The sequence below is a fragment of the Ambystoma mexicanum genome, chromosome 12 (genome assembly GCF_040938575.1).
Source record: "Ambystoma mexicanum isolate Mex_15411 chromosome 12, UKY_AmexF1_1, whole genome shotgun sequence".
NCBI classification, from domain to species: domain Eukaryota; kingdom Metazoa; phylum Chordata; class Amphibia; order Caudata; family Ambystomatidae; genus Ambystoma; species Ambystoma mexicanum.
The window spans coordinates 364,518,308-364,539,413 of record NC_090936.1 but is presented as its reverse complement, the minus strand read 5'-3'; the positions used below and the strand labels follow the sequence as shown (position 1 = coordinate 364,539,413).

At 40.8% G+C, this 21,106-nt stretch overlaps 1 protein-coding gene across 3 annotated transcripts in view; it reads left to right on the top strand.

Annotated features, from left to right (window-relative positions):
* The window catches only part of IRAG2 (inositol 1,4,5-triphosphate receptor associated 2), a 2,448,326-nt gene that overhangs the window by 2,364,956 nt on the left and 62,264 nt on the right, over positions 1–21,106 (top strand). For all 3 annotated transcript variants that reach the window (XM_069628487.1, XM_069628486.1, XM_069628485.1), the window contains one exon: positions 2,494–2,577. In XM_069628487.1, the coding sequence (XP_069484588.1) occupies positions 2,494–2,577 (84 nt within the window). The remainder of the gene's footprint in view (positions 1–2,493; positions 2,578–21,106) is intronic.

Sequence of the window (21,106 nt, the reverse complement as noted above, 5' to 3'; positions counted from 1 at the left end):
CATACCTAGGATGTACTTGAATGTCCAATAGAACACAACTGAAGTAAATGTACACTGAGGAGGTGTCCTCCAATAAGCAATCTACATACCCAACAAGACACAGAGATGACCATAGTGGCTGTTGCTGGTCTCTGGGTCCACTGAACACCAGTTATCGAATCTACCTAGCACTCATAAGTCTGATAGAACAGAACTGGATGTAACTGTACAATGAGAAGGTATCTTCCTGATGAACAATGGCAGACTCAGCGAGACCTAGGGATGACCATAGACCCGCAATTCGCTTAACCCAATAAAAATTAGGAATAGGCCCACTCAAAACTGATGACACTGTCAAACAGGGAAAGACAAACTCAAGACTGGTAATCAGAACAAACTCTGCGTTAGACTGAGAATCTCTCCCGGCGAACCAATGCTCCGAACCTTTAGAATAGATACGATCAGCTCAGTGGGCACTGGAAGGTAATCTGAAAAAGGGTTCTCCCACCAATTCGCAAAGATACTCACATACAGGTATGCTCACTCTCTCCTCTACACCAACAAACAATAGAATGCAGCTATACCCCTCGATCAATTTCAGCCTAGCTGCACTGGCTGCTCATATACTGAGTGCAAACAAGCACTATTTACTAATGATCTGGACTACGGTCCCCGAGGGCGTTCAACCCACAGCGCTTTGAGATCATACCACTTGTATATAAGGCGCTATACAAATTCACAATAACAACATTTAAAAGGAGCCTTTACCAGGGTTATTGTTTTTCATCCTCACTGTTATATCATTTTTGTGGGAATTGTTCAACCAATTTCAACCACACCAGTTAATTTTTCCTGTGTAAAAAAATGTGTTGCGGCAGCTCAGCTTGAGCCCTTGCATTCTTGGTCTTGGAGGTTGCTCACCCTTGTGGTGAATTTCCTCGCCTTAATCACACATGCTAGGCAAAGGATGTCCCGGCTCTGTCAAGCCTCTGTACCTTATCTTTTCTAAAGAGAAAGTGACTCTTTGGTCAAGACCGATATTTGTTCCAAAGATTGTGTCAGATTTCCATCCCTCGCAGAAGATTCATCTTCCAGTTTTTGACCCTCCCTCTCATTCAGGAGAGATGGTGTTTTCACTCTCTCACCCCAATGGGGCTCTCCGCTACATAATCTCTCAGAAGAGGGTCATCGGAATAGGATGATAAGCTGTTTGTTTGTTAGGTTGGAGCATGTGGGGACAGGGCTACAACTAAGATGGCCGTGTGCAGATGGATAGTTTTATGCATTTTGGAATGTTGCAACCTGGCCGGAAAGGTGGCAGCAATCAAGGTCTCAAAGCCAACTGTACCAGAGGCCTGGTGGCTGATTCTACCTTGCAGACGAGTATTCCTGTTTTGGACATCTCGTAGGTGGTTGCATGGGTTTCTTTACACATGTTCCCCAATCTCTACTGCTAAATTCCAAATATAGTTAGGATGCCTAATATGGTTTGATAGTATAGTGCTCCAGAGGTGCCTGGTTAGGTGATGGTTCTTTCTCTCCTCCCAGGTCCTTTTTTTGTACTGCTTGGGGAGGCTAAGGTGAGGAATCTGTTGAAGGAAGGAAACCGTTAGACTACCTCTCAGTATTGTTCCTAATGGGGGATTAGTCCTTCCGCCCGAAGTTTCCTCATTGCCCACCCATCGATACCCTCCTATAAATAACTTGTTCACCTTTGCTCTTCTGTAATCTGTAGCTTCTGAGTGCTACGTGAAAAGGTGTAGCTTCTCTCATGGGGCACTCTGGATGGGACGTCATGGCTCCATATATGCTACCCATGACGTCCCATCCAGAGTCATGAACTACAACTGCAATGCATGGAGCCACACTGTGCCCCCTGGTGGCTTTAAAGGTTTAAGAGAGCATCCCTGGATAAGGTATAATAAGAGAATAGTTGGGAGGATGGACCAATCGATCTGAAAGAAAATTACAGAGTGGTAAGTAATTTGATAATCTTTTGTCTTCGACAAACTCGGTTTATCTCTAATGTTCTAGGACAACCCACTGAAACCACGTTTATACTGAGACATTTGGAGCTCTTTAAACCTTGATGAACTGCAACTGCCATGTGAGTATCTATCTGTGTTTAAATCTGGTTGTAATAACAGCAAGCCCCTCCATTCAACCTTGCCCCTTACCGTCTGTTCACCCATCTGGGAGTGCTTCAAAGTGGTGCTCTTTAAGTTCTGGACATTACTGCTTTTCATACCACACTTTGCCCCCCTCTTCTATGTACACCAATTAATGGTGCTTCAGAATGAGCCGCTTCCTCCTCAACCTACCAGGGGATCCTCCCCCCCCCCCCCCACACTCTCACAGGAGAGCTGACTTTGGACAAAACGTTTCAAAAAATGTGTTAGAAATTAAATGTGCGTGTATGTGCATTAGTTCGACATCATTCTGTAGTTAGTTATTTCACATCCTAGTTTTTAGGTTTTGAAGAGTTAGGTTTTAAATTTGAATGTTTCCCTGCAGGAATGAACAAGCACCATTATATGAAGAGGTAAAAGCAAAAGCAAATCCCATGGAAGGAAACTCCAATACACAGACCCATTCAGGGTAAGTTGCTGAGATCTTTCATTGATCACACTGAGAAACCAGGCATGTAACAGTTTGTTTTGATTGAAAAAAGTACTGAATTGCAGGCCCACTCCAAATCGGGATTTTCTTTTGTCAGAACAAGTCTAATGAAAGTTTTTTATTATTGTTTCCCTTTTGCTAAAGCAGGTTTTAAAGATCACGATCCAATAAATCCCTGAAGAATAATCTCAGCCACCGAGCTTTGAATAGTAATTGTATGTACATGTGAACCAGTTACTAGCTGCTATCCTGAGAGCTATATGCTTAGCTGTTTTGAAATGAGACCAGATATGGAGTATCATGAGTGCAGCCACTTTGGTCTTCCTTATACAATATTTTAATGTATACACAACAGCAATACTGCTAAAATGCTAATAGTAGGAGATCAGATAGTTGCATTTAGGTATTCATTTTTATGGATTCATAAGCCTTAACATGGGTTGTAGGAAAGACTGTACTCTGGCTTTGTCTTGGAGAGATTTATCCAAAGTGTATTGGAAGGGAGGCATGGTATCACAAGTATGACAATGACACAAGCGGTACAAGTTTCAAAACCTTTATTCAATTTTCAGGGTTTGGAAAAACTCCTACTTTGCCCTATAGCTATTATGGGAGTAGTTTCTACCATCAAATAATAAAGAAAATACAGTCCTACTCAGTCTGTCAAATCAAAGATGGCCTATACTTACACAACCTAAGGCCTGCCCAATCTCTTATACAAAAAGTGTGTAAAGCGGAATATGTATGCAAAGGAAAATCAGTACCATAAAGAATCAATGTGGCGGAGTCAGCTCTCCTCACGTTGGACAGCACAGAGTAAGGCAGCCCCTGTAAACAGGATGACACATTCTGGCTCAGTCTTCCAAAACAAAGGCAGTTCAAAACGTGGATCGAGGCCCGCCTGGCCTTCCACGTTAAAGTCACTTATTCTAGCTTTCAAAAGTTCTTTCACAGTTCAACAAAAGTTCACACAGGTTTCCCTTGTTCGGCTCTGACCTCTCAAAGCAAAAAGTACCTGATTCAACATAGATCTCCCTCAGCCGTGCTCGGACCTCGCAATCACACCACTTGCAGGGGTTCCCTTCCCTAAATTTTATTCACATTCGCTACGGGTTCCCTTCCCCTAACTTATCACACTTTCGAATGTGCAAGGCTTTTACTATAGACCGCCGCAGGACCACTTTGACTTTCTCTTCAGCTCATCCACTTATTTTCTTTTTTTTTGTTATTTGACCCAGTGTTTCTTGGTAGTTCAGTACCAGAAGCACAAAAGTTCACAGAAATCTTTCTCTTCAAGCATTCACCTTTTCACTTCCCCTTTTGCCGGGGTTAATCTTGACCATTTGTTCACTTTGCCGCTTTATAACAAAACATTTCACATTTCGCGGAGACTTTAGAGTAGGCTACTTCCTCTCGCAGGACCACTTGGCTACTCTGTATCACTGGCTCCGCGTTATAAGCCACTTAAAATGTCATCACTAGTTAGCTTTCTTTCGCGTCTTATCCACATGTGCGCAATCCACACTTGCGAGATATACTGTTGCGGCTTCAATCTTTCCTTGACACAAAACCGGCCTTTCATGTCTTTCACTAACTCACCGGTTGTGCGCCTTCCTTTCTTGTCTCTACGGATTTGATTCATGAGTCAAGGTTAATACCACAGGCTTTGCCTCGCCTCCCCAACTGTCGTTCACCCGGTAGGGTTGCTGGCATCCTTGAAAAACAATACAGGTTTCTTCTTGTCTGCGATTTGGCTTTCTCCTGTTCTTCCCGACTTCCCGGAGGCAACAACCTCCTGCTGGGAAATTCAGGTTTTCTCTACCCTTTGCCCTAGTTCCTCGATCGGTCGTCCAACACCAGTGGGTTTGCCTCCGCCAGGGAAGATCTGCTTCTTTTCGTGTTTCACCTTGCTCAGTGTGTGTCTCTATGTTCCACCTTTTATCCGTGTGGGGAGAGCTAATTGGGTATCAGATGTATGTGATTAAAGTCAAGTGTCTAACTTCGCCTGACCCGATTAGCGGGACATGTCCAATGAGATATGTAAGGGTTAGCCTCTTTACTCTGTCACCCTCTTGCTCGGCCCATTGTTTGTGTAGAAAAGGGGGGAAGTTCGGATGTAGGAGGATCCTAGAAAATAGGATGGGGCTTGCGTATGGGAAAGGGGGGCATACCACGTCTCACCATCTGTTGACTCACCCCCACTCCCTGAAAACCCCTCACCCAGGTGATCCTCCCACACTGGTCCACCCCCAGGGTCTGGATCCAAATGGAATGGCTGTGCCCTGGCCACCTGAGACACAGAGATCCCCGGGGACTACTAGGTGAGACACCCTTTGGTTTCTCACAGTATATTTAGGTAGGACAAATCTCTACAAGACAAAGCCATTGACGGAGCGTGTGCGTTTTTGTTTGTGTGCAATTAGAATTTGATAGTCCTTGGGGCTGCCACACTCCCTATATTCACAGCAAGTAATACTGAACATTTAAATGATATTTAAAGTCAATTGTTTGAGGTGGATACAAGGTTTGGAGCTGGGGGCCACACACAGTGTACACGTTTTCCCCCAGTTCAGGCTTCTACAAATACGGTGTTAACAAGGAGCAAAATGAAGATATAGTTTTGCAAATATGCGCTGGTTTTACTAATTTCCCCAACAAGATGACTATTTTTTATTATCTTTATCTCGAACATGCTATATTATAATTGTGCTACAATAGAGATTATTCCAATTGATCTTAGTGATCATTCTTCATTACTTATGATGAAAGTAAGATGGTACAAAATTACAGCAAATCATACCTACAACAAACCTCGAGGTAAATAACCAGAAAACTAGAATCTCGTGGGTTCCTCATGTCATCACAAAATTCAATGCAAATAAATGAGCGGTCCAATCGAGGCAGTGACTCGCCACTAATTAGCAAGAAGCTTTGTTCAAAATTCAAACCTGAAGGCACGCATCAAGATGGATCCTGGTGCCAATCATTGTCACTCGGAATCCAAAATTGGGAGCAATTGTCATAATTGTATGTTTCGATCAGAATACTACTCAACATTATTCTTCAATGTGTATAATACATGAATGTGCACCCAATTGTAAGAATACAAAGATGAAACAATTGCACATTCCGGTGTCAAGACAACATAATGTGACAAAAAATAAAACCTGCTCTACGATTCATTCATTCAACCACTCATACCTATTTCTAAGTATGATATGAATATTAATAACGAACAAATCATGATTCAAATAGTTGAAAAAGCCATTGTGAACAATGATGGAGAAGCCTGAACATTATTAAGGGAGCCGACACATGTTTCAACATCCAGAGGGGGAGTGCTCGAGATCAGTTCTATGTATTCACTGAAGTATTGCGAACAACTAAAGTGTAGGCTGAGCCTACCCACGTCTTCGTCAGGGCAATGTAATGTAAGTTCAGAGTCCTACAAATAAAATAAATAGGATCACTAATTTAGTGAGACAAAATCAAATTGATGTAAACCAAATGATCAGAACTAAGAGTAAATGTATCCAAGCAAGTATCAGTTCCTGAGGGGAGAGAAAAAAAGTAATTCTCTGTGCACAAAAGTCAATTGGTAAACACGCCTGCCACCACACTAACATATAGCTGAAAGAGAGGCTAATGTCTCCAGTGTGAAAAATGAGTTAAGGACCATATCACAGGCAGAGGGCCACAAAGCCGTGCCCAACAATTCAATGACATGTCTTCTTTATTAGAAGAAGAATGTAACCAGAGTCAAAACTGTTAACATTTTTCCCATAAGCTTACACTTCATACACAAGCATTCATAAGGGATAACAGTAGATCGTTGAAGTGTTACTCAAATAACCTACATTCCTACAAGGGTAAGTAGCAGGAATTAAAATTTAACTTGAGACATTTTAGGAAAAACAATTCAATAGAATCCCTAAAAATAAAAGGCTCTAAAACAGAAATAAAAGAATTGGCTTGTAACACATAAATCAGTTTTATATCAGAGAACGGCACAAATGCTAGAAACAAAGATATCTGGAAAATAGTTAACAGATCAGACATTTTACAGAGGTAAGTCCAAACAAACCCTGTTTTGAAGGACAAATGGAGTACCCATTTTAGATCAATCTTCCTTTGCTCTTCGACTATAGTACAGGAAACATTTCCAGAGATTTCACTAATCTGGCAACTAGAATTAGACAAGGATCTGAATCCATCATCAAAAAGGTTGGGGCATCTTGTGCTCTGGGACCAGACGGAATTCCCATGACTGTGTTCAAGAAAGAACTGACCTTATGGTCACAGACTCTAGTCATACTATTCTAACCTCAAAAACGATCCCCAAATCTTTGAAAAGTTCGATCCTGGTGCCAATTTCTAACATGCGTAAAAGAGAACTGCTGATAAATTATAGATCAATATCACTCTTAGATAGGAGTAAAACATTTTCAGCAGTTATCTTGGCAAACCTAAACACATGGATCAACAGGGAAAATATTGGAGACAAGTTTTGATCAGGTTCCAGATCAGGAATGAACACCTCTTCCTTCCAACAACTTAATGCTTTCCCTCTTACAACAACAGGCCCATTGTCTTAAACCATTCATCTGGCTTTTATTGATCTGTCTGAGGCCTTTGATGGAGTCAATAGAAACAAATTATGGGAAAAATTGCTCCCAATGGGTTTTCCATCCTCCATTCTTAACAAAAAGATCCAACTCCATTCAAAGATGACTGTTAGGATTTGCTTGGAAGCTACTGAGCCCTGTCTGGCCCAATACCAACAAACTGAGGGTTACGGCAGGGCTGCTTGCTTTCACCAACTCTTTTTCATTCGTTTTTGGCAGAGTTAAGAATCTCTTTCGCCCATTCTCCCTCGTATCCCTCGAAAGTAGCCCAATTCTCTATCCATCATTTAGTATATGCAGATGTTTTAGTTAGGCTTGATCAAACACCTAAAGAACTATAAAATAGGCATACATCTCTGTATAACTGTATTCAGGGTAATGATTTTAAAAATCTTCCCCCAAAACAAATCCTTGTTTTCAAATCAGGGACTAGCAAAAAGATTAAATCCAAAAGATGCATCAAAGGGGTACAAATAAACCTGGTGGATACTTGGAAATATTTAGGAGTTACTTCAGTGTAGCAACTACCTTAAGCAAGATGTTAAAGAACTTCTAACTAAATTATAATATTTGTATCTCAAATGAGGAAAATTGATGCCAAATAAGGGACATTTTTGATTCTTCCTCATTCGTTTTTATAAAGTGAAAATCTTTCCAAACTTGAGCTTTGGCACTGAAACCAGATGAAATAAAATTAATTGGCAGAGGATTGAAGGCCATCTATGGAGCCGTACCCCAAATATGCCAAGAGGAGCCAATCCATACGATAGGAGTTGTACCTAAAATCCTTACAAGTTCACATAGATTGGAAGTCACTGCTTTTGTACTATTAGGTGTCCAACCCTCAAACTATTTCTCTACTCGTTGCACTATGCGAGTTAAAAGAGCAACAAACATTTACTGTGTTTTAATAACTGGAGAAATAAAATATTAACGATACTAGAAAGGTTGGAATTAAGTGAACAAGAGTTGACTCCAAATCCGAGCAGTGAAATAAATATTGACACAGATGGAGTGGATCAACACGAGAGAAGAACATTTGAATTATAAATTGTTCTGATTTACTTGTGTGGGAGAGCGAGAATTGGGCAGTTTACCAGTATATTTAAGAGAATCTCCAAACAGGTTTTGGAGGTACAGATTCATAAGATTAAGAATGTCCCTTCAACCCACCGGAGAAATAAGTAGCATAAGAAATACATCTCTGGATCAGGATGATTTTTTGTAGTTTGTGGGGATAATACCAAGACAGAAGCTATTGAGCATCTAATAAAGAACTACCTTCACTTTACTCTGAGGACAACCTGTTTTTATATTTCTTTAGAGCGATTTAGCTACATGTCTCATGACTTAATTTGGTATAATATTAGTGGGGAATTATTGACCATGACTATTGCAGTTGTGAGGAACTAGGAATGAGACACTGACACAGATGATTCATGGTTGTGGTTATAGACTTTTATTTAAAATAAAAAAAAGGGTTGGAAAATGTCTTTCTGTCCGAAACTGAGGGCCTGCCCAATGTCAAGAAGTCCAAAGCAAACTGTCCTGTGTCCGTTGTTCTTTTTCACTGAATATATATATATATATATATATATATATATATATATATATTCAGTGAAAAAGAGTTGTTTAATGGTTACAAGTAAAATCAAAACCCCCCAGAAATTTGCCTGTTATGGTAAACTAAGCAAAGATGCACAAATGACTGGATCAGATTTTCCAGTACACTGGAAGGACCTAAGTGGGCATTTCCACGTAATTACTTGAAATGAACAAATAAAGTTGTTATTCGTTCATGAGAAAAAATTGGTGACGAAACTTTGTAGATTCAGCAAAACTTTGATAGTTTATTCAATTATGCTTTGTAGTAGGCTTTTAGCACCATTTTTTGTCGTCCAATGCATTTCGGTCTATGGAAGACCTTCTTCAGGGAATGTTATTGCAAAGAAAAGTATAAAATAAACAATCAAAAACTACCAACATCTTACTTCACAAATAAATAAACCAATCATATATTGTATGCTTTGTCAAAAATATATAAAAATATTTATACCTTAGTGCTTGTAATTGCCTTATTTATAATTTCTTTCTTGTTCAAAAGAGTTTTCAAAATATTCCCTCAAACAGTATTGCTTTATAATGTTATTGTATCCTTATTAGGGTCTTCTTAAGCCAATTTCTGCAGGGTAATCTACGTGATAGAAAATGTACATTTTTGTGGGGTTCCAAAATAAAACGCAGCTTAAATCTCAAATGGTAGCGATTCTCCTCCCCAAAAGGGGATTCTTACCTGTTTTGTAGCACTCTTTAAACAGCAGGGCACCATGCTTGCGTGGATATGCGCTGCTGGTTGTCCCTGCTGTTTATATACACATAAAATGGCATTGGCACGTAACGTGATGACATCATCGCATGCTGGTGGCCATTTTGAAAATGTAATTTAAGTTGGCTAACATACTCAAAAAATTCTGTGTGCTAACAAAGTTCGTGAATGATATATATTATTGAAAGATAGATCATTACTCTCTCTAGACCAGTGATGTTAACTGGTATAAATGTTAGATTCTAGCCATGTTAATTCATTTAAATACAGTACGTGACAGATATGCATTGATATAAATTACATCTTATTTTAGTGATGTAAATACTGCAAATACTGTGATATAGAATAGTAATATACAACCCATATTTCATATTGTGATATAGTAATAGGAACTAATTTAAAAATGACAATTATAGTGAGATGACCCATTCTTAACAGTGACTCTAAATACTCTATAAAAAATGTTGTGTTTACACACACTTATTTTTGGTAGCTGTAAAGTTCATTCTTCATTGTTTATACCACTTTGCTAGAACTAACCTTTAGTAACTATTTAAATCAAAGAAAACATGCTTAGAAACATTCCTCGTTGAGACCACCTGGGTGCAAAGAGTTCAGTTTTTCTATCCAGAAGGTTTATTTTTGGCTCAGCAGTCCATTAATGTCCACTTTGACTCCTTGTGATAGTTCTAACACATCAAGAATTTGGAATCTAATTTGTGCTATTTGGTGTTTAGCTTCTTTGAAATGTCTTGATACAGGTGATTTCATGTTCCCTGTACGTATATTCGACCGATGCTCGTTCCATCTCACCTTGGCCTTCCGTGTCGTTTAACCCACATAATATATGCCGCATGGGCACTTGATGCTATACATTACGTTTGCGGTGTTACGAGTTGGAAATTTTTTAAGATTTTTTTTTGTCCTGAGTTGGGGTGGAATACATACCCTCCAGAAATTGGTTAAGAAGACCCTAATAAGGCTACAATAACATTATAAAGCAATACTGTTTGAGGGAATATTTTGAAAACTCTTTTGAACAAGAAAGAAATTATCAATAAGGCAATTACAAGCACTAAGGTAAAAATATTTTTATATATTTTTGACAAAGCATACAGTATATAATTGGTTTATTTGTGAAGTAAGATGTTGGTAGTTTTTGATTGTTTATTTTATACTTTTCTTTGCAATAACAGTCCCTGAAGAAGGTCTTCCATAGACCGAAATGCATTGGACGACAAAAAATGGTGCTAAAAGCCTACTATGAAGCATAATTGAATGAATTATCAAAGTTTTGCTGAATCTACAAAGTTTCGTCACCAATTTTTTATCATGAACGAATAACAACTTTAATTTGTTAATTTCAAGTAATTACGTGGAAATACCCACTTAGGTCCTTCCAGTGTACTGGAAAATCTGATCCTGTTATTTGTGCATCTTTACTTGCCTCCCCGTTGCAAGGGGTGGTGTCAACTGGCGACAGGACCAAACAATTTATTTTCAAACTGTTGAAAAATATATATGAAAATCAAGAAAATAGGCTGTGCCCACTCACTCCCTTTTCTGGATGGTAAGCTAAGCAACCACAACTCGCGCCACCACCGTGCACTGCTAAGACTAACACCCAGGACATCAAAGATGACATCACAAATATCTGAGGATTTTCAATTGTACTTCCAACTATAAAGTTTTTTCACTGAATGTCATAGGTTTTTATTAGTACAACTTAACCATAACATCCCTTTAACAAAGTCTTTTCACTGAATTGCATAGGTTTTTACCCATAGACCCTAATTTCTTAAACGTTCTTTACACCTATGTTTAATGATAACTCCTAAAAATCACACTCACAAACACTGCAGCTGCTTTAGAGTCTGCGGACAGTATGAAAGTCTGCAAACACCAGATAGCATCAACCAAACCCAGAAGCATGGGGGAAAACAGAACATTTTGTACCCTTCAACCAACAAAAACATATTCATAAAATAACATTACTTATATTTACTACACCCAAATATACCTTTTTGTACAATTCAACATTTGAAAATGTAAAACTTATTTTTTCATTTAGCACACCATATTATGGAATGTACCAAGCACTAACCATAACTGTACACCTCCTATTATCAGTTTAGTACAACTCTTATACATACACACTGAGATACACCAGGATCTCATTGCACAAGAACCTCTTACCAAATAGTAAGCACACTGCCATTATTTCTCTATTATTACCATTCATTATATAAACATTTCTCATAAGCAATTATAATGGCAAACACACTTGAGTAGCTAGAAGAAAACCTTCCCAAAGAAGAAATGAGTGATGATGAAATCGCTAATGGTAAACAATTCATCTTTCAATAGAAACAAATGTCATTTACACAGAGCTCATTGGAATAATTTCTTCTTTTCTTCTAGTACATAGTTTACATGAAGAAACTACACCATAGATTAATTATGGAGAAGCCCAACAATCAGAAAGACAATTGTAATCCCCAACTGTACAGAATCAAATCATTACCTTGTCTTCAAAATTGGGTGAACTTAGCAATGACCTTAAAGAACCTCTAAATTATGTAAAAGTCATGTTATTAGAAATGTTGATTATCACTGTATTACCTGTACCTAACCACCTTGCCCCCAGCAATCACCCCTATCAAATTCACAAAACATAAATCGGACTGTTTGATGAAACTTCTCTCCCTCCCCGATGATGACTTTGTAGAAATTCAAAATGTTCCTATTTGTTTCCTATTCTGATGCCTCCCTTTCATAAATAAATGTATTTTATATATGTATTTTTTTTTTTTAAACCCAATTAATAGTCCGCGGACTATACGAATGTCTGGGTCCGCTTGCACAATGAATTACTTTTTTGGATGTCGCGCCAAGTCCGGTCATGTCCAGTCTCACTTGACGCACTTTTAATTAGTCCACGAACGTGTGCGCCCAATCGCAGACATCACTGCGCATGTGCCAGGCAGCTCCCATCACCGTGTTAAGTGGACGTCACTACGGTGTTGCAACTTTTTGAAACTGCATTTTTGGCCAATCTAGGAAGTTTCAAGTGAAAAAGTTGCCATTCCCCATCTCCTAGCAATATTCTTACTACGTCTGTCAACTTTCTATGCCGTTTTTGGTTTATTAGTTGCTTTCTTAGTAAGATGAAAAGATCTTTGATTGCATTAATATAGCATGTATATCTCTCTAATTGTAACAATGAGCTTTCCCTATTATTTTCTACTCAACAATTTTGTATTTCACTCTTACTCATTCTATTGCAACATCCACACTCTTTCTATGTCTATCTAAACATTGTTCTTTATTGAATACACCACCAATTCCTCCTGCCTAACACATCCATCTCTCATCAACTTCCACAATTTCATTTCCTTACTCTTCCATAACCCTATCCACGTTAGGTCCCAATTCCAACCCAACAACTTTAACACTCATTGCATTCCAAATCATACATTAGCACACATACACACACACACCTCATCACCCCTTTTAAATTACACCCACACAACCCTCATGCCTATGTACTAAATCCGACCATTATAACAACCACTGTTTTCCTCAAAGCATCATAATATTCCTACGTATTCAATCACACCACCACTCCCTTGCTAACACCAGTAGTGCTCAACACATTCTACTATCAATAGTTTATTACTCATTCCCCATCACATAAATATATACATCACCCAATTTCAATCTAGTATTTACCCAAGCCCATCACACCTATACACAATCGCACACCACTCTATTCATCTGTACAATAACACCCACACACCCATGCATAATAGATGAATATACATTGCACAACTTTCAAACCCAAACTTTGTTTTTTCCAGACAGACAGAACAGAATGCCTACTAAAAACCAACTCCATAGAAAACAAAGAAAATATAGAGCTGATAAAAATAAAAGCAAGCCATATAATCCTCAACCTCTAAAACAATGTATAGAAAACATTAAAACAGAACCACTGGTAATCCCACTCAACAAAATGAAACCAGCCACCACTAAAAAAAGTAAGGCCCTTCTTGCAAAAACTAAAAGTAAAACAGAAATGACCAACAAAAGCAGACCTACTAATGAACCTAACACTATATCTACCAATGTGAACGTAGCCACAGAAAAGCATACAAAAAATCAATTTTACTAAAAAATGTCCACCGTACAGTTCTTAACAATCTTATAAAGACCACTAAAAAGTCACAAACTATCCTTAAAAACTACAACAGAAAACAAATCCTCGAAACTCTGACAGCGCATTTCTACTAATGAAAAAGTTTATATTTAAACCAGAATGAAACCACTAGCTAAATTAATCAATACATCACAAAAAAGTACTTCTAAACATGTGCAATATCAATAAAGATAACTTTTCAAACTTTTGTGACAGTGAATGGATTCAGACAAGCAGCACAGAACCATATTTCAATGAAGATGCTTATAAACAAAAAAAACATTTGCCATAGACAATAATGGCAGAGACTATGACATGGTAGGAGACACCATTATGGCAAAAGAAACCCTTATTGAAAAAACATCCTCCAATAAACGTTCCACCAAATGTTCTTTTTGCCCAAGCAAACCGTCCAATGTACAAATGGATGTGCAGCAAAATATGCAACGTACACCCACAATCCTTCTAATCTTTACAACAATTTCTCAATCACTATATGAAACTAAAAGACAAAAGTAGAATAAACACTTAACAAACCATGAACTCCTGCCCAATACGCATCCACACTGGACTGCACGAACATTCATTAGCCTGCATTTCAGGAACTGCTTGCACCTTCCACCACATCAAAATGTTGACACACCATTTCCGCTATACAAAATCTTGTGCAGACTGCACTATGCAAAAAGTCCTGCTCTAGAACTTCAACATTTAAATAACATTCTCCTACATGACACAGTCAAAAAACTCCTTCAAGTAATGGAGCACATCCAAAGTAAATATTTTGGAATTGAAGTTGACTTAGAAAATTCAGTACCTTTAGAAAACATTAGAGAGAACCTCCCAAACACCACCCACCTGCCAAATGCATACAAAAAAGAAATGGCTAAGTTTCAAAGCATGTCTGCAGAAATACCAGACAAAGTAGGTGTGTGTTCTCGCAGAACTTTTTATAAAAAGAGCACTCCAATAGCAGACTTGGCCTACAAATTAGAGGACAATGAGGAACCCCATTGGTTCCAATTAGCTTTATATCTAACACTAGAAAATAAGTACAAAATAACTGACCCCTCAATAGTTTGCACATACTGCAATACAAAGCTTGACAATAACCAAATGCCATCACGTGCTATCACTAATAACTTGGAAATCTCCCCACTTCCATAAGCTCTCCAACAACTTAACTTGTATGAGAGCATTATAATCCGAACAGCACACGTCCAACTCAAGCTATAAAACGCCTTCAACCGAAACCAGCCAAATTGCCTCCATATGAGTTACTAAAATGCATTTATGGCAAAGTAAATTAGATCTTAAAGAAAATGTAGAACCTCTAGGAGTACAATGCCAATAGATCAATCTTTGATTGTACTAGTTAATGATGTACCAACAAAAGACAAAAGAATTTAGCAACAACTAGTCAACGTAAACAAAGTTAGACAAGCCCTACAATGAAAACCATGAATACTACAGAGATGTAATGTTACTGCAGCCAACATTTTAGACCAGTATACAATTCACCCACTACGCTCCAAAGACGCAATAAAAGATGCATTAGAAACTTACCAAATGCGTAAATCCAAAGGATCCCCAATGACTAAGATGGGATAAAAATGTAGAAGCACATTCCTTTCCTCTACTCCAAACTACAGGAAAAAGAGGAAGATACGATGAAAGATCCACACAAACTAGTGTAATGTATTCTGAAGACCCAAGATTCAGACAAAATGTAGAATAAAATGTCCACCTCCTCTTCAAAAGCAAACTAGCAACTCTGTTATGGAGTTCACAAACATTAAAAATAGGCTCTAATTTGTTTAACTTGTCCGCTAGCCAACTGCTTCAAAAAGTAAAAGACAAAGAGGACATTTTGCAGTAAAGCATCAGAAATCTCATGGCAAACATGCGCGGTACAAAAAATACTGGTTCAGATGTCACACTGATGTACGCTGTATGCTAAGGGCCCTAGGCCCACCCACATTGTTTGTTACTTTAAGTTGTGCAGAATACGCATGGGATAACTTGCATGACTTCTTAAGCACTGCAAACCAAAATAAAGAGGGAATAGATATACAAACACCTGGAGAACTCTGTTATCTTCACCTTGTCAATGTATCAAGGTACTTTCACCATCGCTTCATTGCCATGCTGAATTCATCTGCAATAAAACTACCCCTCCACTCGGAGAAGTGGACACTTCTTTTGCAGAAAAGAATATCGATCCAGAGGAGCACCACACATCCACATGCTTTTGTGGATAAAAGATGCTCCCAAATGTGTCCATGACAGTGATGCCACTGTTTTACAATTTATTGAAAAATACATTACCTGTGACATCCCTTCAGAAACCACACATAGTGACCTACATACACAAATCTTCTGCTTCCAAAAACATAAGTATGGCAAATACTACCGACGTTGATATAAAAGCAAAGGGAAATACTATACCAAATGTCGCTTTGGCTTCCCTAGACCAGTTTGCACAAAAGGACACGTAAATAGCTTGATGTCTTTTGTTAGACACAGTGTAAAAGGGAAATCTCCTAGAAACACATACAGCATTAAAAGGGACAAAACATCCAAGTACATCAATGATTACAATGCAATCATTGCCCTCTTGTGGAATGCAAATACAAGCATACAATACATTGCAGACAGTTCCACTGCAGTTGCAAGGTATGTCACAGCCTATCTTACCAAAGCTTTGAAAACAGAGCTAAAAGACCTCTTGGTATGACATATCATCTGACAAAACACTTGTCACAAATATTGTACAACTTCGGTATAAAAATGCTCTCCCGTAGATAATGCATGTGCTACAAAGCTGCAGACTGTTTAACAGATACACCCTTACATGGGAATTCTAAAAATATTGTCTGGGTAAACCTTGGTCCAGCTTCATCACGAAAAAGGGTATTAAAAATGATCCCAACAGCCAGGACATTTTAAAAAACAATTAGATTGACACATACTACCCAAACAGAAGTACTGCTTTGGAACACATGTGCCTGTACCACATAGCCCAAACCTACTACTACAAAAACAATGTTGCACCAGATGAGACAACTGGCAAATATTCAGTCTCAACTTGTGAAGCAAGACCTAGTAAAACTTACCAAACCCAGCCATTATTAGGTGGCCATGGTATATGATATGATATGGCATTTATAACGCGCCTATACACAAGTGTATCAAGGCACAACGAGGCATGGGAGGGGGAACAAAGGGAGGACAGACAACGATCCTACTAAGCCGGGTGTCATTCAGATCGCAAGTGCATGGGATGGGGAAGGGGAAAAGTGCGCGGGGGAGGGGACAGTGCAATACATGGGAATAGAATAATATCAAAAGTAAAAATATGGCCAGCAGGTGGCAAGTGCTAGGAAGTGCAGACGTCGGGTGTCAAATGCTGGTAGTGGGACTGTAGGGATACAGAAACAGTCTCTGAGTGCGTGGGTTGCCGGGCAGGCCGTGCAGGCGTGTGCGACTGGTGGGGGAGGGACCTGGACCCGAGATCAGAGGGTGGCCAGGTGACCAGTGCAGTTGCCGTTTCAACCAGGAGGTCCGCTGGGGAGAGGAGGAGAAAAAGCAGAAGCAAAGAGAAAGGTTTTGAGGTGCTTCCGGATCCGGAGATGGTTCTCCACAAGTTTCAGGGAGGCTATTCCAGAGGGACGCCCCAGCCAAAGAAAGAGATCTAACACCAACTCGTTGCTTGGAGAAGCGACTGACCCTGAGGGAGTTGGAGGCAGATGAGCGAAGAGCTGGAGAAGGAAGATATTTAAGAAGTGAGTTGAAGATATTGAGGCCCCAGAAGGCCTTGTGGACAATGCAAAGGATTGTTAACTTAATCCTTGCATCCACTGGAAGCCAGTGCAGAGAGTTCAGTCCTGGAGAGATCCGATCCCTGGGCTTTAGTCCAAGGACAAGTCTTGCAGTCCTGTTTTGGATGAGTTTAAGAGGGAGGAGAGTAGAGGCAGGCAGATTTAGAAAGAGGCTGTTGCAATAGTCCAGCCTAGAGAGAACCAGAGCTCTGGAGACAGTGAGCTTCTGGGGGAAGGAGTGGAAAGGAAGAATACCTCTGAGGAGGTGGAGTTGGTAGTGTGACTTCTTAGAGACAGCAGAGATGTAAGGAGAGTGTGGAGTCGAAGATGACCCCGCGGTTTTTAGCCTCACAGGTGGAGCAGGAGGAGGGCAAAGGGAGGCCGGCCAGAGTGTGACAAGAAAGGAGGTAGTGGGTGTGCTGATGAGGAGAATCTCAGTCTTACTGGCATTAAGGCAGAGGTCATTGGCAGCACACCACTCCTGGATAGCAGACAGTCAGTCAGTGATGAGGGAAGGAGAAGAGGAGGCTGAAGGTAGCCTGAAAATGAGCGGAGTGTCATCCGCATAGCACTGAAAATTGGGGCAGAGAGCAGCAATGCGGTGGGCAAGAAGTGCCAGGTAGAGGTTGAAGAGCCAGGGAGAGAGGTTAGACCCCTGGGGGACACCACAGGTAGATAAGAAGGTAGCGGAGAGGAAGGACCCCAGTTGGACCTGGGAGGGTCGGTCAGAGAGGAAAGAGGTCAGGCAATCCAGAGCCTGACTGGTGATAGCCAAGTTATCACTGAGACATTTGAGCAGGATGGCGTGGTTGACCATGTCAAAGGCAGAGGAGAGATCAAGCAAGATGAGGACACAGGGGGTGTTAGAATTAAGGTTGGAGAGCAGGTCTTCACAAATGTTCAGGAGACCAGTTTCTGTGCTTGTTAGGCAGAAACCTGTGCATTTCCCTCTGGGACCACTGCAAAAGATTTAAGACTGCAGGTGGTTGGCAGTAAACCCAATTGGTAGCAGTCTGTACCACCCAGATTTACCTTGTAGCTGTGGCTGAGCAGTCCGACTTCTCTCAAGAAGAGTTAGGCAGTATACAGAGCATACACAATAGGTCAAAAGAACACAGTAGTACAAGCAAACACTGACCAGAGCTTGGTGTAAAAGGGGTATAATTATTTATTTAAAAACACATCTAGTTAAACACACTGGCACTAATATCAAGCAGCTCCAAAATGCAGTCACTAAAGTATATACACTCCGTAAAAAGAGTATTAGACAAGTCTTAAGTAAAGCACTACTTATTTTCAGACAGCGGTGAGCGCTTAACGCAGATGGCACTTTAATAATTTGGTTTAAAAGGGAGAGAAAGGCAGAGCAAAGATAGAAACAGATCCCAACACTTTCGGAAGAACACAGTGAGCGGAGAAGGCAGGATAAAACCGTAAAGTCAAAGTTCTAACGGCCGGACCCACTTTAAGAGGCTCCGGACGAAATGTGTCCAAGGTCACACGGTTAAAAAGTGCACAAAAGTCTCGCAAAAGGTTCAGAAAAAGTTGGACCAGAGAAAGGGACCAGTTAGATGGTCAAGGCGGCCAGCCCAGTCCAGAAGGTTAAAGATTTACTGTCACCTTGTAGCAATCTATAGAAAGGAAAGCCTGGCGGACACGGTACCTTAAAATGGTGAGAATGTTCCAGCGGAGGCAGTGGTTCCTGGCAGCGGGTGCAAGAGGGTGCTTCGTCCGGGGGAAGAGAAGATCTCGTCATGGAGGAGAGCAGATGGTTGTTGCACTGATAGGGAGGAAACCAGCCGTGGAGTTCTCAATTAAAAGGAGCGGTCCTTTTATTCGCGGTTCAGTGGTAAGTGGCTCTCCGGTTGCCGGGGTGATTGGCATGGCCAATTCGACCACTTGGACGTCCTGGAAGCGAAAAGAAGGTAAACTGGTTGTTCCCACCAGTCAAGGGAAGAAGACTTTCCAGCAGGGAGATCTCCTCTGTCGTTGGGAAGTGGTGAGTCGGTTCAGCAGGGCTCCACCGGTGGTGTCGTCGTAGCAGGCCGGCTCAGCTTCTCCCTCTTCGGATTTTCAGGTCCTGTGGCAACTTCTGAAGTTCCACTCCCAAAAGCCCTGCTTTTATGCAAGAAACCCCCATTCATTCCGCCTAGCTGTCAATCAAACATGCTAAGTGGTGAGCGGGGTGGCTCACCACTTGGGCCAAACACGCAAGAGTGCAACCTGAGTTGGCAAGGCAACTTAGTCCAAGGTGCCTAAACCCCTCCCACACCCCCTGTGGTACCCAGACAGAGTGGCACCACTTTGGAGGGCTTCTGTGTAGAAGCCCGCCAAAAGTGGAACAAAGGGCTCGACCTTTGGTTTGGAGTTACAGAGGCGAACACAAACGCCATTTTAAAACCCAGTTCTGGCAAAAACTACCAACCGGAGAATTAATATTAAATAAATAAACCGGCGGTATGTTAGAGGCTATGTAAAAAATATTAGCCTCGAACAATGGGAAAATCCCATAGGATTATATTTGCAGTCAAATATAAAGAGTAGTATCCACTGCCACCAGCCAAAACTCGACGAGGGGGGACGGGACAGTGCCCCCTCGAACAACAGACCCAGGGGCAATCGAATTGCCCCTACCGGTACGTCCAAAATAGGATGGTTTGTACTGGTTCTGTTAGTAAATTTGGGACTAGTAAAGCCAATGGTAACTTTACATGCCCTGGGAGACAGTAGTCAGTCCCAGGGTATGGAGTCTATGGTGGGGGTCCTCTAGGACACCCCTGTGTTACTGCACTGAGGGTGCTGTGTAACACACATAGAAAAAACACATGAGACCCTATGGAGTAAAAGACCCCATAGCCCATAAAACACACAGATCATCAAAGGAACACCTCAAATCATGTCCAAGAGTGTGAGGGAAAAGAGTCTTACTCTTGGCAGGAGAAAAAAACAAACTCCAGAAATCCAGCAAAGCTGCTGGGGGACTCACTAGGTTAGGAAATTCGGCCTAAACGGAGAATTCTCCCTAACAGTGCTTCTGACAACTCTGAAGCCAGACTGATGGGCATGAAGACAACCAACAGTTTGTGTGGAGATTAAGCTGGGAGATAGCCAGCTTTTCTAGGAGTTTGCCCAGGAAGGGAGTGATGGAGATTAGGCGATAGTTGGTCAGGCAGGAGAGGTCAGCAGAGGGTTTCTTAAGAAGAGGGTGCACGGGGGTGTGCTTCAGGGGGGGATGGGAAGACTCCAGTGGCGAAGGAGTGGTTGCAGAAGTCGGCCAGGGCAGGAGTCAGGGATTCAATGTGGTCCTTGATGGTTTTGGAGGAACAGGGGTGGAGCTGTTTTGACGAGACTTTCATAGATCAGACTTGTCTAGAAACCTCATCAGCAGAGAACAGGGGAAAGGCAGAGAAGGGGGGAGGAGTGGTGGCTGCAGAAGGGGCATAGGAAGAGTAGGGGAAGGGAGGGAAGAGTAGGAGAGTGAGGACAGGATGTCCTGAGTTTTAGAGATGAAATGAGAAGCCAGTGCCGTGCAGAGGGT